Source organism: Myotis davidii, unplaced genomic scaffold (genome assembly GCF_000327345.1).
Source record: "Myotis davidii unplaced genomic scaffold, ASM32734v1 scaffold217, whole genome shotgun sequence".
Taxonomy (NCBI): domain Eukaryota; kingdom Metazoa; phylum Chordata; class Mammalia; order Chiroptera; family Vespertilionidae; genus Myotis; species Myotis davidii.
The window spans coordinates 11,202,258-11,217,571 of NW_006290034.1; the positions used below are offsets into that span (position 1 = coordinate 11,202,258).

Here is a 15,314-nt window from a genome sequence, read left to right on the forward strand (position 1 = left end):
GAGACTTTTCATACATGTAAACATTCATTTTAATAGACTGTACAATTTTTATTTTTGTCCTTTCAACTTTTTTGATGCTAGAGTGTCAAATAATGATGGCAAGAGATAGTGGACATTAACTCCCTTCACTTGGTAGAATAAAAAATTGGAATATCAATGTTGATCTCTCAAATATTGGAAGGGGGAATTAGAATTGTGAAGCCCAGAAACCACTAATTTAAGATGAAGGACAATTCCATCTCCACAATTCTAAGACATTTGTGTCTGTCCCGTAGTGCAGAGCTCTGAATATTTCCTTGGAAAATGGCTGAATGATTAGTCAACACCATTCTACTACCACTGTCTTTATATATCTGTGGTTCTGCTTTTTTGGATATAAATAGTAGTGAAGTGTGAAGAAAGAGTTTCTATTTCATGAAATATCTCATGCTTTTCTTTCCCCTATTCCCATTTCTTCCTTCCCCCCTCTCGGACTGACCCATAGACTCTTGGGGCTGCTAGCATACTGAAGTTATTATTACTGCTATTTGCTCACAGTGTGCCAACTTGGCCAGCCTGTGGCAGAGAGGAAGGTACCCCATGCCCAGAATCTCATTGTGGAGAATAAGGTGGTAGAGGTTGGAATAAAGGTGACTCCACACTTTATGTGTTTTCTTGGAAGAGGCTGATGCCAACATGTTCTCATGGAATTAGCAGGAAATTTCCATTACAGAATCTGTCTTCTCTAGGGGAAAAAGCCTGCTGAAAAAAAAAAAGGTTTTATTTTTCCCAAACAGGAAACTAGATTTCCAAAAAGATATAGCCCCATTCTCCTCAGGTAACACAGTCTTATTTCTTGATGAGAATTGGCTACAGGAACCAGCTAGGAAGTCTGCAACCACAGCCAGGTTTGTGTAAGCAAATCCAATAGGATTTCTTAGTCACTCATTATATATTAAACTAGTGAGCCAGTTTTACCGTAACTTTCCAATCAAATCAGTGTAGAATTTTCTTTTTCATACAGGCTAAGGTTTAAAAAAAATCCCAGTGGAATACCCTTCAAGCAGTATGATAAAAAATAAGCATAACTAAGAGAGTGTTAATAAGGGCAGGCCCTGTCCTGTAAAAACCATACTAAAGATTTAATTTTCTTTGTAGGTTGTGTTATTTATGTCTGCACTCTGCATTGTGAGGTATATCTCATTTATTAACTGCCTCTATGTTACTAGGCAAAAAAAAGTCCGTGAAAATGATTAAAATGAATGGTGGCAGGCCAGCAACCACTCCCTCATGTGCCCCAGCCTTCAATAACTCAGACTGCACCAATCAGTGTAAGGTTATGGAAATAAAATCAGTGAACAAAAATTCTTCCATAACCTCTGTATTTTCCATGTCTCCTCATTATCACTGGACTGAGTTTGCATATAACTCCTGTAGAGTAGCTTTGGCTGCACGGGAAGCTACTAATGGATCTTGTTCTCACTGGAAGAACATTTAAGACTTTTGTCTGTAATGCCTGCAATGAAAGCAAATAGGATTGAGGGAATTCTGTGGTCTGTAGTTTTTAAGGCTTGTTATGGTGTTGGGACTGGTGATCCCCCTTCCTTCCTTCCTCCCTCCCTCCCTCCCTCACTCTCATTTCCTCCCCCTCCTGCCTTCCCTTCTACTCTCTCTAAACCCCCGCCTTCTCCCTCCCTCTTCCCTCCCTCCCATATTCACTCATTGAATAAATATTTTACTGAGCATGAATAGTACGTCATATTAGATCCTGCTTAATAAAACGTATATAAAATAGATAGGGTTCCTACCTGTAGAGCAGGGGGAAAGACAAATAGTAACTATGTGAACAAAAAAAAAAAAGTATAATTGCCAACTAGGTTAAGAGTAAAGATTGAATTAAAGAGGGTGCAGTTAAAGAGAGTAGGAGGCCCTAGCCAATTTGGCTCAGTGGATAGAGCATTTGCCTGTGGACTCCCAGGTTTGATTCTGGTCAAGGGTACATGCCCAGGTTGTGGGCTTAATCCCCAGTGGGGGCATGCAGAAGGTAGCCAATCAATTATTCTCTCTCATCATTGATGTTTCTCTCTCTCTCTTCCTCTCCCTTCCCCTCTGAAATCAACAAAAATATATTTTAAAAAAGGAGTAGAAGCATGCTATTTTGGAGGAGTGATCAAGGAAGACCTCTCTCATGAAATGATAGTAAGAGTGAGATTTAGGAGGAGGAGTTAGCTATGTGAAGAATACAGAAAGGAGCATTTTTGTCTGGAGATAGAGTGAGTGTGAGGGGCTTGAGCAGGAAAAGTTTGGCACATTCCAACACTGAGAGTAACTCAGTGGGCTTGAGCCCGTGAACCAGGGGTAGCAGAGTGTGGGTGGGGCCAGGCATGGAGTACAGTGGGAGTCACTGAAGAGAAGGATGTGATCCAGTTACATGCTAACAAAAATCACTTTGTTTGCTGTGTAAAGAAGAGACTGGACAGGGAAGAAGGAAGATAAATCTGAAGGTTAGAGTAGTTTAGTCAATAGATGATGGTGACCTGGTCTAAGGTGGGGTGATACAGACAGACAACCATATTAGGGTCTAATTGATAAATGTAATGATCGAGTAGGGTTGAAAATGAACCACTCAAATGCATCTCACATGTTATCTCCTAAGACCTCAGAGCACTTCAACTCGGAATAATCCCTACATTCTCTACGCACTCACAGCACTCTAGCTTTATGGCAAACCCAATCACTTTCTGTTTTACATTGTAATTATTAGTGCACGTCTGCTTTCCTAGATTATAAGCTCCTTGGGTTGGAAGAAAAGACAGTAACAGCCATGTACTGACCACCATTCTGCCACCTGCACTACCTGTCACAGTGCTTTGCACACAAAAGGCACTTGATAATAAATCAGTAATGAGTAGCACAACCACACTCTTCATGAAGTTCTCTGAATCTCATATTAAAAACTTTGAAACAAGTATAGAGATGTTGCTTTCCCTAACATTTGGTGGCATTTGTCTATTAAACTTCTGTACAGGCCCCTTGGCCTGAAATCCAGTGAATTGTGTGAAACAGGTTTTCAACCATTTCTACCAGGCCCATGAAATAGAATGTCGTTATATTTACAAAGGTCTGTGGAGGTCCCTGAAACACAGCAGCACAATCATATATCATAAACCCCTATCATAAATGGGTCGGACAGGATAAGCCAACTTGAAAGAGAAAATAAAATATTATAACCCTGACTTGAAAAGAAAATATGGTGTGTGCTTTATTGCTGTGGATTATGGAGGAAGAAAGAACTGATTTTTAAGTCAAGAATAGAATGCAGTGATAGTCTTTAAACTCAATTCAGTATTCAGAGGGCAGACAGTAGACGCTGGAAAGCCGAAGCTTCAGGCTCCTGCTCTGGTCTATAAAATACATGTAAAATTGTTTTTGCTGCATTTTTAGTGCTACATTATTAGTATGTCATTCGAGAGGCAAGGAATGTTGAGGAGGGGGAAAATAACAGGTACTTTCAAGTTTTTCCCATCAGAATCTCACATTGCATTTTAAAGTCCTTTAAAGACTGTGGCTTTGGGAAATTCTGTTCTGATGGAAGAGTGCCTTGAGTAGATTCATAACACTGGAAAAGAACTGCAACTATCCCAGTGATAAGTTCTGCAATTATCAGAAAAAGATGATATCAAATAATGAGATTCTCTTATTTCTAGAATGACTTTCCATTGAGCATGCCTCCCCTCCTTCCCTGAGCTCCCCAGCCTCCACCCCCTAGTCTCTATTGCTTCAATATAGAGAATCATTCACATCTGGTTCAGACATGAAGGTATCAAAATGCGTCCCATGACCAAGGCTGAAAGCAGAAACATTAGAGCACATATGGAATTTGTTGGTCAGGCTTGTTCTAGTCTAGAGGCACAAGGACAATACATACAACCACTGCAGAGACTGACAGAACTAGGATAGGATATGATAGAGAGGAGCTTATACACTAAGCGGAGGTTGACCAGATAGCTCCTAAGGACTTGTTTAAGCTGGGTCACATGGTTGTTTTGCTGCGTGTGCTCAGCCTTATGAAACTGCCTCTCTATTTCTTCTGATTCTCTTATAAGCCTTGGAGATTGAATGAGATATGTTGCATTCTACCCCCTTCAAATCACACATTTTTAGCTTTTCCTTTGGGTGCAGCCTTGACAAAAGAATAGCTACTTCTTGTGTCTTTTATGAGACCATTTCAGGTTATCAAAGGAACAATCCCTAGTGGTTTGAAGACACAACTTAAGTAAAATGGGTAACACAGCCAATTATTTGGATCCTTCAGATGAGGCAGGTTGTCTTGGTGATTCCTCCTGATTGGCTTGGCTGAATGCATTCATTCATTATTCATTCACTTACTCACTTATTCATTTACTCACTCATTCAATAACCACTTTTTAGGGGCCTCCTGTGTATCATGTACTATGGACCCAGTTTTCCATTTCAATACCTTTATCACCATTTTGGGGCAACAAAAGTGAATGAAAAAGAGTTTATGGAGTCATACTGGGAAAAACCTTGTTTTTAGGGAGAAGAGGGTCAGGTGGGTCGGACATCTGTGTGCCAGGCCTTAGTCCTATATCAACTTCATTTAGAGCTCCAACTAAAAGGAAATGAAATAAAAACACTAGCTGTTATTAACAGAGTGACTTTTCTTATTTTTCTAGGAGCAACCAAAAAAGTCCATTAATGAAAATATAATTCATGCTTCTTTGTTTGTTTCCAGATCACCAGATTAAAAATTGACCGAAACCCTTTTGCTAAAGGATTCAGAGATTCTGGAAGAAACAGGTAAGAATTGGGAAAGAGACTCACTGACACTTCTTTTATATGTGATGTTATTCCAACCACACCCCATTGGCTCCTGCTTTTTGGAAAACACTTGCATGTCACTGTGCAAAGACAAATAGATAGCTGATCCAAGAATGAAAAAGCTGCCCTCTAAAGGCTGAATTATCCAGACTGGTTGGTAAAACACTCTAAAATACCAGATCAAGTCCTTCCTCCTCTACATCATACTTGGTAATTCAGGCACTTAAAACAAATTTTATGGTGATTTATTATCATCAAAAGATTACTTTTTGTATGTGGCTAGAGAACCTACAGTGATATCTCATCTATTTTTCATTATCAGGAAATAAGGAATTGTGGACAAATAAAATTTTTCACACAATTATTACTTTTAAGAGGTAAAACGGTGTTAAAAAATTAACCATTTTTCTGAAATGATTAATATGAAAACATATGAGATGTTTCTGCTTTAATAAATAGAGTTTATAGAGCAGCACCTCTCTGGATGCCCTAACATCACCATTGATTAGGTTGTTATATAGTGGAACTCTTAGGAATTATTGAAGTTTATAGAACTTTGCTCCTGTTGTAAATGGCTTTGGAGACTCTGGCATTTTTCTAGTTAATTCTTTCTTCTCTCTAAATACCTCCTTTCTAAAATGAAAACCTGTTATCCACAGAGTTAAGAGAGAACTGAAATTGCCAGGGAAACCAGATTGATCTAAGGTTATTCTATCAGAAAATGTCACTTTACACAAACCACACTGAAACAGCAAATGTGACATGTATGTCTCATAAAGTGTGTAGGCTTTGTGATCACTATTTACTTTAGTGTTAAGACATTTTCCAAATTGGGGACATTTCTTTACATCGGAATGATGTAAATTGTCAGGAGTTATCTTTGCTATTTTCTATGCAAGAGTTTTCAGATGAACTAGTTTTATATTTAATCACTCTTTGAACTACATAGCTAGCACATATTAGAATCCAGATTTATGCTAAAATCAGTGATTATTTCCTTTACAAAATGATTTATGAAAGTTTTTATGAGATCCTTATCATATATGTAAAAACATTTAGATTTCTATATAATTTTATTTACCTCAGAATTTTTTAAGGTCCCATCTATTGAATAAAGTAAAAGCCACTTAAACTTCCAGTTTGCAGATGACAAAATTGAGTAATATGTTTTAGGTCAGGCAACTAGTTAGTGATACAGCTACGTGAGAACTCAGGCATATGGACTCCAGGCCAGATGCCTTCCTGCTCAACGGCTCTTTGTTTAAAATAAGACAAAAGCCTTTGTTTTCAAAACATAGCCAATGAAGAATGAATCCCTATTCATTTCAGTTCAGAGGGATGGTCCTCTTCCTCACAATGAGTTTCTAGTCCCTGTTCAGGTCACAGAAGATGCGTGGGAGCTATTTCCTGTTGCCTCCCTTCCTGGGCTGGCTCTTTGGGCATATTGAGGACCTTGTTAGTGATTGGAGCTCAAAATAGAAGCTGGCCCTTCAGAAAGAAGCCTAGAGTATTGGAGGTGTTTAACTTGGAGTCCAGGGATGGACATCATGGGTTCTGTGTGTTTCCAAATATTGTAAGTAATATCGTGTGTGGATGAGCAGGTGTGCGTTTTTCCAGGGAGAGGTCTACGGCTTTCTTCAGATTCCCGAAAAGGTCTGTGAACAGCAGTTAAGAATTTCTGCTCTAGACACAACTGTATTTGCCCAGGGCCCAACCAACCCTACTGTCTTTAGTTATTCAGGTACTTTCCTTTTTTTTTTTTTTGGCCTCACCAGTGGCATTTATTGTGTTTATTTTCTTCTTGGAGATCCAGAGCTTTTCTTTTTCTTTCATTGCTTTACTTTCCTAGTGGAATCCTTGTTTGTCAGAGACGTGACCTGAACGGAGAATCTGAATAGATAGGCTGTACTGACCAGCGCTAGAGCTGGACTGTGGGGTTGGAGCCACATTTTAATGGACTTAAGAATAAGGCCATGCACCTTGAAGCATTTGCCTCTGGTTATGAAGTTGTGATGACATCTCAGTTCAAGTCCTGAGGTCCCCTTGCCTCCTCAGTGGGCTGGAAGGGACCTTGACTCATCATGGGACCCTGGCCTGTGTCTGCTCTTATGGCTGGTAAATGTCTACTGTTCAGTAACTGCCTGTCCTGCCTGGGGAACTGCTCTTCGTTGTAAGGACTCCAGGAAAGCAGAACTACAGTCTTCAATCGCTCGTTTCAGTGCTTTCTCTATTTACTAGAGGCCTGGTGCATGAAATTCATGCACTCAGAGGGGGTCCCTCAGCCCGAATTGCCAGAGGATGCAGGCCAGGTCAAGAGACTTCACTGGGGCACGATGGGGGCTGGTGAGGGACATGGGAGGTTGGCCAGCTGGGAAGGGACCGTGGGAGGGCTCCAGGGCCAGATTCGCTGGACCCCAGCAGCAAGCTACCCTACCTGTCAGAACATCTGCCCTCTGGTGGTCAGTGCACGTCATAGCAAACGGTTGAGTGGCCTTCGCATATCATTAGCATATTATGTTTTGATTGGTTGAATGGATGACTGGACACTTAGCATATTAGGCTTTTATTATATAGGATTTTTCTCATAGCCTGGAAATATCTCATTAAGTCCCATTAAAACCTGCACGCTGTTTTAAGTAATATTAGTAATTATAGAAGTTATCTGTGATCGAACGCTTACTGTGCTCCAGACCTTTTACTTACGTTCCTTCTAATCTTCAAAGCAACCTGTATTTTACAAATAGGGAAACTGAAGCTCAGAGAGTTTAAGCAGCTTTCCTAATGTCACACAGTAGAATTGGAGCAGGAACTAAAACCCAAGTTTCCCTGACTTCCAAACCCGTGCACTTTCTGCTCTATGAGGCCAACGATTGAAACTGGACTTATTTTATGTTCAACAGGTATGGAGAATAGAATTCGTTTTCCAAAAAATCTTTACCTATTTAAAGATAAAGAACCTCCTATTTTCTAAATAAAACAACCTGTATATACTCTGCCCATCTTTGTCTACTTCCCTAGGACTTTGTCATCTGCTTTCTGCACCCCTGTAAACAAGGGGCTCCCTAATAGAGGCAGGAAGTCAGGCTGAACTTTGCTGGCAGGTGAAACTGCGATACAATGACACTAAAAACCTGTGTCATGATGGGGCAAGGATGCTCATTAAAGGTAGAAACCATTTTTGTCTCCCAGCACTCTGGGAAGCTGAACTGAAATACACTTATGGCCCTTGTATTCTCTCTTTGAAAAGCTCCAAATTATCCGGTTATGACAATTTAATTATCACTAGCTGCCTGCAGGATCTGATGAGGGCGAGAATGATTAATGCCATTGTGCAGATGGGATAGATTGATGGGAGAGGATCTAGAGGATTATCTGTAAATCTTCTGGTGGTTTGTGCCAACATCAGAGCCCAGTTTGTCACCTTCCAACCGGTGCCTCATCTGTTGCCTTTCTCCTGCTAACAGAGTTCTTATGATCTGTGATCCTCCCCAGGCCTTTTAGACACTGAATGACTCATACAGACGAGCATGGTTTGACGAGTTGCATATAAATGTACCCCAAACATACGGATTACATTTCCTTTCAAAACACATGGGCTTAAAAATTAGGGGGAAAAGCGCTCAGCCAATGTTTTTTGGTTTTGCAGAACACAAAACATTTGTGGAATACTTTGGGGTCCCAGAATTTGCCAAACCTCAAACCAAAACACGTTCAGGTTTGTTGATCTCAACCCATCCTAGCGCGACGCAGAGGCCCAGGAAGGGAGGAGTGTCAGAGGAAGGATGAGGAGGACACAGCCACTTGATAGTCTCTTTAGATGCCTCGTGCCAGTCTCTGGGCCAGTAAGCCTTTCATTGCAGCACATCGTCCTGTGGCTGGGCTGACAGCAGTGCCCGCTGAGGGTAGCCAGGATGAGGATACTTATTTCCCATTCTTCCTTTTTCAATGTAAAGAGTTATCCATGGAGAAATACTTCTGGCTTCTGGCCCCATCGCTTCCTCCTTCCCCTCGATGGGAACCAAGGTAACTGATCTGATTGCTGAGTCTGGGAGGAGGAACCCTTCAGGACCTGCTTGCCTGCAGAGAGCTGGCCTTTTGGGCTCTTTCCATTGTATGGTAAACCCAGCAGAAGAGGCCCACAGTTTGGGGGAGTAGTTTATTTCAGTGGAGTTCTAGCCCACTCATTCAGCCTTCATGCCTATGCCATAGTCTCCAGACACCTTTGCCAACAGTCAAACTGGTATTTTGGTTTCCATTGCAGTAGGCTCCTAGGTCTTTCTTGGAAATTATTCTGAGTTCAAATAAGGATAAGAGGTGATATTCATGGGGTCTTCCAGAACCCCAATGGGAGCCTCAGTGAGTCCACTGTGTCAGTACTGTGGTGTCACCATCATTGGAGCCTGTCGTGGTTCTCCTGCTTCTTTAGGAATCGTCATTCACACTCTGGTGTGAGAAGGTCATCACCCTTCAAACTCTACTTATGAAGCTTCAACTTTTTTTCATTTGCATGTAACTAGGTCCCTGATGAGAAGTCTCCACCAGAAAGACATGTGTGTGTGTTTGTGTGGGTGCATGTATGTGAATGCATGTTTGTGTGTTTGTGCTGTGGGGAAGAGTAGTAGTCATCTGGGCCTTTCAAAGTGGAAAGCCTCACTGATTTTGCTTCCAGACATGGTCTTTGCAATGGGTAGAAGATTTTAGTTACTTCTATTGTTCCTCCTCCTAGATTTCTCAGAAATTATGTGGTCTAAATCTGGCTTTGGGTGGGGAGTGGGTCAATACATGCTTACCTTTAATCAGATCTAGCCCCAGGACACAATTTCCAGTGTTACCTCTGGGAGGTAACTCCTCCTGGGAGGAGACAGTAACACCCTCCTGTTTGGGGGTAGGGGGTGGGAAGTAGATTCTTTTAGCTTGAGATGACTGTTGCCTTGTGTTCTGGGTTCTAGGACTCTGCCCCCTGCTGGAATGTAAGCTCCTTGGAATAAGACTACCTTTTCCAGCTTTCCATTTTTAGATTTTTTCCCTATAGTCATGTATATACACTAAAATAATAGTTGTTTGTTTAGTACAAAACAGTAAACACAGCTAGGGAGTAGCAGAGAAATGAAAAACCAGGAACTCTGGAGCGAGAAAGCCTTAACCCAACTAAGGCCGATGGGGAGCTAGCTTTGGACCAAATAAGAAGGGAAGAGAGAACGAATTTATAAATAGGCTTATTTTGAAAGACTAGAGGCAATTTTGGTTCCAATCTGAGATGGACCGCTGCTGTGAGACACTGATTTATCCTAATTATGGATTAGCCACCCCTCCCACTCACTGCCCTTCAGGCCAGCTGAGCTGGCTCTGAATAGTGGGGGCATGTCTGCACTGCCTGGCTCCCTGGAAAAGGAGGACACCCAGTAGGTTTCAGAGAGTCTGTGAGCCTCAGGGAGGCAGGGTCCCAGGGGCTGAGCCCAAGCACAGTACGATTTGGTTGAGAAAGGTCAGTAACAAACTGAGAGGTAAAATTACATCTTTGGGGGTTTGCCACCCCAGTGGGAAGCCTGTTCCAAAGAGAAGACAAAGGTCATGGAACTGCGGAGAAGAGCCTTCGCTCTGAGTGTCATGGCCCAGAAGCAGCTGTAGGAGGTGCGTCCGTCAACATGCCTGGACAGTCCACTATGCTCAGCTAGAGGGAGCATTGTAACCACAGACCTTGCGCTGGGAGGGGGCAGCTGTAGGAGCAGAAAAGAGAGGGCTCCTGAGATTCTCGGCACACATCTGATGTGAGAGCCTCTTTGTTGTTAGGGTGGCTGCCAAGATTTTCCAGAAAGCCCAAGTCAGCTTGGGAAATTTCATATAATTCCCAGGGACTTCATCCAAAGCAAACACATACATAAAAAAGGAGAGGGTTGAAAATTTTGATATGTCTGGGGACTGAGAGGTTCTATGAACTTGCTTTAAAAGTGCCATGAAGTCCACAACTCTGGGTCCTCCTCTGTCAACAGCCTCCATCCTGCCTTTGACCTTGTACTTTACCCTGACTTCCAGGCTCACTGCGTCTAAGACAACTGCAGAGGGGGGCTCTCTCATGACGTTGTTTCCTCCATATGCTCCTACCAGGCCAACTAGGAGCTGTTGGTACCACGAGAGGTCCCAGGTGGAGTGGCCCTTTTGTAGTTCAGGGAATTGGAATACTTTAGGAGGGTATCTTTTTTTCTAAGGGGTCCACTTTTGGAGGCTTGAACCAGGACACTCAAGTTCCACATCAGAAAGGAGCTGGTGGCAGGCCCTGAATGATGGGGAGGTTGGTTTATATGGGCAAATAGTTTTAATAGGTTGCCCCTCACTGAAAAGCGACAGGGTCTGCAGAATGGGGGGGAGGAAGCAATCTGAGTTCAAGCTAATTGTTGGCCAGCACTGTTGTTTGCTGGGAATGTGACTGGCTGGTGGCAGTCCGTCTGGGTGCCTAACGTCCCTTCGCATATTGTTTCAGGGGATGGTGATCTAAAAATGGAGCCATTGAATGCATTACAGGGGTGAATGTATTTGTTTGCTGGAAGAGGATACATAACGAGGCTCATACTTAAGCCAAAGAAGGGAACCTCTACTGGTGGTGAGGAACTATTTGGGAGTAAGGAATTTTCCGTGCCCCCCTCTTAAGCAGCTGCTATCCTAAGGCCATGTTCAAAGAGGGAGAGACCATCTCCCTGAGCATAGACAGGAACCCTTGTCAAGGTCTAGCCCAGCCATGGGCAAACTACGGCCCGCGGGCCGGATCCAGCCCGCTTGAAATGAATAAAACTAAAAAAAGAAAGACCGTACCCTTTTATATAATGATGTTTACTTTGAATTTATATTAGTTCACACAAACACTCCATCCATGCTTTTGTTCCAGCCCTCCAGTCCAGTTTAAGAACCCATTGTGGCCCTCGAGTCAAAAAGTTTGCCCACCCCTGGTCTAGCCCCTCCTTGTAACACCCACTCAAGGTCGAGTGAGCAACTAGGAAGAGATCTGTGAGATGAGGAATTAGAGTGGCTGAAGTTCACAGACAGGAAAAGAAAAAGTCACCTAGAAATGAGCCCTGGGCCAGTTCATCTTTGCTTATATCCTGCAAGAAACAGCTTTTCTTTGGGAGTTGAGGGAGGAGGGGTGCAGGGCGAATCTCCGTTACAACTGGATAGTAGAGTTCTCTATTATAATCAGGCATCTCAAATCTTGTCTACACTCTTAACTATTAAACTGAACATACAAAGTTACTATGATAAAATATCAGCAATTTTATACAGTTCAATCTCATGCATTTATTTATAGTCATATAAATAATAGTAATAATCATTTCATGTAGCATCTGTGGTCCAAGTCATCCACTTTTATCTCTGAGTTGGTTAGTACTGGTACAGTGTTACCCATTTTACTGGTGGTAAAACTGAGTACAGTAAGATAATAGCTTTTAGAATTTGCAAATCCAGCAGGGATAGTATCCAGAGAATGATGTCACCCTCCTCGCTAGGCACTGCTTGCCAGTCAACAGACAACTTCCCCCTTGTCCACCTCTAGTCCCCTGTTGCTCCTGAAGGCTCACGTAGCCAGCATAGAGCCAATGAGCTAACCACTTGCCTACTTTCAAAAGCATGGCTTTCCAAGTGTCTCACTTTCAATTTCTGTATTTTCATTTGTCCTCCCTAGAGCCATTGGCTGTATTTTTTTCCAGCCAATCTCCTCCTGCTCTTTCCTGGCAATCTTTCTAGCCTCCGTAGATTTTGCATACTCTTTTGTTATGCCTGGCAAGGGTAACATTTAGCTGAGCTATGGGAGTAATCAGTACTGGACTCCTTCTCTGGCCAGCGTGGCTGCATCTACAGTTCAAGGTAGCTGGCCCAGCACTGGACTCTGGCAGTTGCCTCCTGCCAGACTCCTCCTAGTCACCCAGGCCAGAACTGTTCATCATGTCCCCTGGCTTACGGTATTTAACAATTTTCTCTGCCTTGTTATTTGTTCCCCTTCCTCCATCATGAACCTTTTCCACCATTGTCCTCTTGGCCATGTGGATTTGCCAAGGAAGGTTGGCAGCTGTTTTATTATCTATGGCTCTTGCCCAGCAATGGTGTCATCTAACAGAGTGACGTCTTTTTAATGGCTAACATATTGGAGTCTGAAATATCTGCAAGATAATGAGGCCTACAGAGGCTTGAGGGACACGTTTTTGGTTCTTGGAGGAGAGAATAAGAAATGGGATTAAGTAACACACAGATCCTTCCACATTCAGTCCAGAGCCAGAGGGCGGACACAGTTTTAAATTCCAGTGAAGTAAGAAGGTTTTCTCTTGTTTCAGGTTGTAACCTAAGCAGTTGGAGTGATTTCTTTTGCTTGAGTTAGACCAATGGTGCTCAAGCTTTCATTGTTTTCTCTCCTTTTGATATATTTTGTCTTTAATCAATCTGCATTTATTAGGTAACAATTAGGAGAGAGTAGTATCATGACCTCCATTTTACAGATAGGAGACTTCGGCATGAAGAGGTTATGTAATGTGGCCAAGCTGGCATGAATAAGCAGCAGGGCTGCAATCTGAACCCAGGCAGTCTGGCTCCAGAGCGTGTGCTCTTAACCACGATGCTAACCTGCCCCTCATGTGATTTAGTATTACCAACTTTTTTTTTTTACCAGTCATCTTTCATTAGGTGTTCATTACAATATGAAAGGATTCAGAGGTGCTGGGCGAAGGTCATGATCAGGAATGTGGACTCCACATTGGGCCCTCTTCAGTGGTACTTGCTTAGTGCTCATATTTGAGTTCCTTTTAAGAACGGCAGTAGTTCAAAAACACATAAGCTGCCAGTACCATAGAAAGCTCAGCAATGTTCCCTTTCTTCTTCTGGTAGTAACCTCTTTGAAACACTCCAGCAATGTCTTCAGGGGTGGAATCCCACATCAGTATCCAGCTCGGCAGTGCCTGTATTTTGATATCCATTAGTTTCTTCTCCTTCAATTGTAGGATTGACACCATCTTGGAGTCCAGGGTCAGTATTACCAAAGTAAAGTTAGACCATTCCAGTCAAATGCAAAGAAACTTGGTATTTTAGTTAGCTTGCTGTATGTTTTCATTGCTTTTTATTGTACTTCTTGAGGCAGTGAAAACTCCCTATGCCATTGCTACCTATTTAGACTCAAAGGGGACAAGGTTCCCAAGTTGGAATCACTGTGTAAGAAACACTTTTAACTCAACTCCAAGCATTTGTCCATTGGAAATCTACCTGCTTTTCCAAATCATTATAGGGCACCATCAGTGACAACCAATTCATCATGTAGATATACTTTTTGTAGCATCTAAAGCCCAGCTTTGAATTTTGGCTTGTTTTGTTTTGCCAATTTGCAGACCTCTAGTTGGGAGGTCTTTTAAGACTATCCCCACACAACAAATACTCTGAGGAATCTATCTAGGTGTTGGAGCTGATTCCAGATCCAGCAAAGGAGAAGGATGCGTGGAAGGTTTGACCTCACCTTGGTGGACCAAGGGAGGATTAGAAAGTTGAGATACAGTAATGAGATCTGAAAGAACAGTATGTTATTTTGTGTCTTTTCAAATGTTGGAACAGGAAGAAAAAGGAAAGGAGCTCAAAGACACAGTACTACCCATTAGATAAAATCCAAGCACTTAACATGGAATAATTATCTATGGTTCCCACATCCCCCCAGCCCCATCTTGCTGAATTATTTTCAGTTCCCAGAACATGCCTTCTCTTTCATACTTCTAAGTCTTTGCATCTATTGTTAACTTCACTAGGAAAGCTCTTTCTGCCTCTTGTCTGTGGAGAAAACTGTTGAGTACCCTTTAACATGAAGCTTAAATAACTGGCCTTTTATGGATTCTTCCTTGAGTTTTCAGGCATATTAAGTACTTCTTGCTCAGAGCTCTATGGCATCTATATAACTCCAGTGTAGGTAGCATTTATCACAGTTCAGAAATAGTCATTTATGTGTGCTCTTTTTGTTGAAAAGAATACACCTAAAGGGTAACAGATCTTGTGTCTTTGTTACCTTTGTTACCGAACTTAGAATAATTGTTTCCTTGTTGATAACTTGTTTATGTCTTCAAGATCCTGATCAATAGACTCTCCTTAGCTCTTGACTGTCTTCTATTGAGAGATAACCAATGGTTTTACCAAATTCCTAGCATATGTTCCCTTTGTTACCAGCAAATAGGATGGGGGAAGAGTCAGAAGGAAGAACTACAGAGAGGAAATAAAGAAGAAACATAAAAAGCAGCTTTTTATTTCAAGAAAAGAAGCAGAAACCATGCACTGGTGTGCTACCTAATAGGCTCATGAAAGTAGTTGTGATTGTTATAACTGTCAAATATTTGCTGAACTCCAAAGGGATGGCCCCAGCATTTTTTTTGAATGAGAAGGTTGAAAGAATATTTCTTCACAGCCTGGCTGTTTTTCCAAATCAGTTATCTCAAGGCACAATCAATGTGGAAAAGAGCTCTTTGGCTTGCTTCCTCTCTTTC

At 42.0% G+C, this 15,314-nt stretch overlaps 1 protein-coding gene across 2 annotated transcripts in view; it reads left to right on the forward strand.

Annotated features, from left to right (window-relative positions):
- TBX15 (T-box 15) overlaps positions 1-15,314 on the forward strand; it is a 54,652-nt gene that overhangs the window by 21,838 nt on the left and 17,500 nt on the right. For both annotated transcript variants that reach the window (XM_015563497.1, XM_015563499.1), the window contains exon 6: positions 4,736-4,800. In XM_015563497.1, coding sequence (XP_015418983.1) covers positions 4,736-4,800 — 65 coding nt within the window. The remainder of the gene's footprint in view (positions 1-4,735; positions 4,801-15,314) is intronic.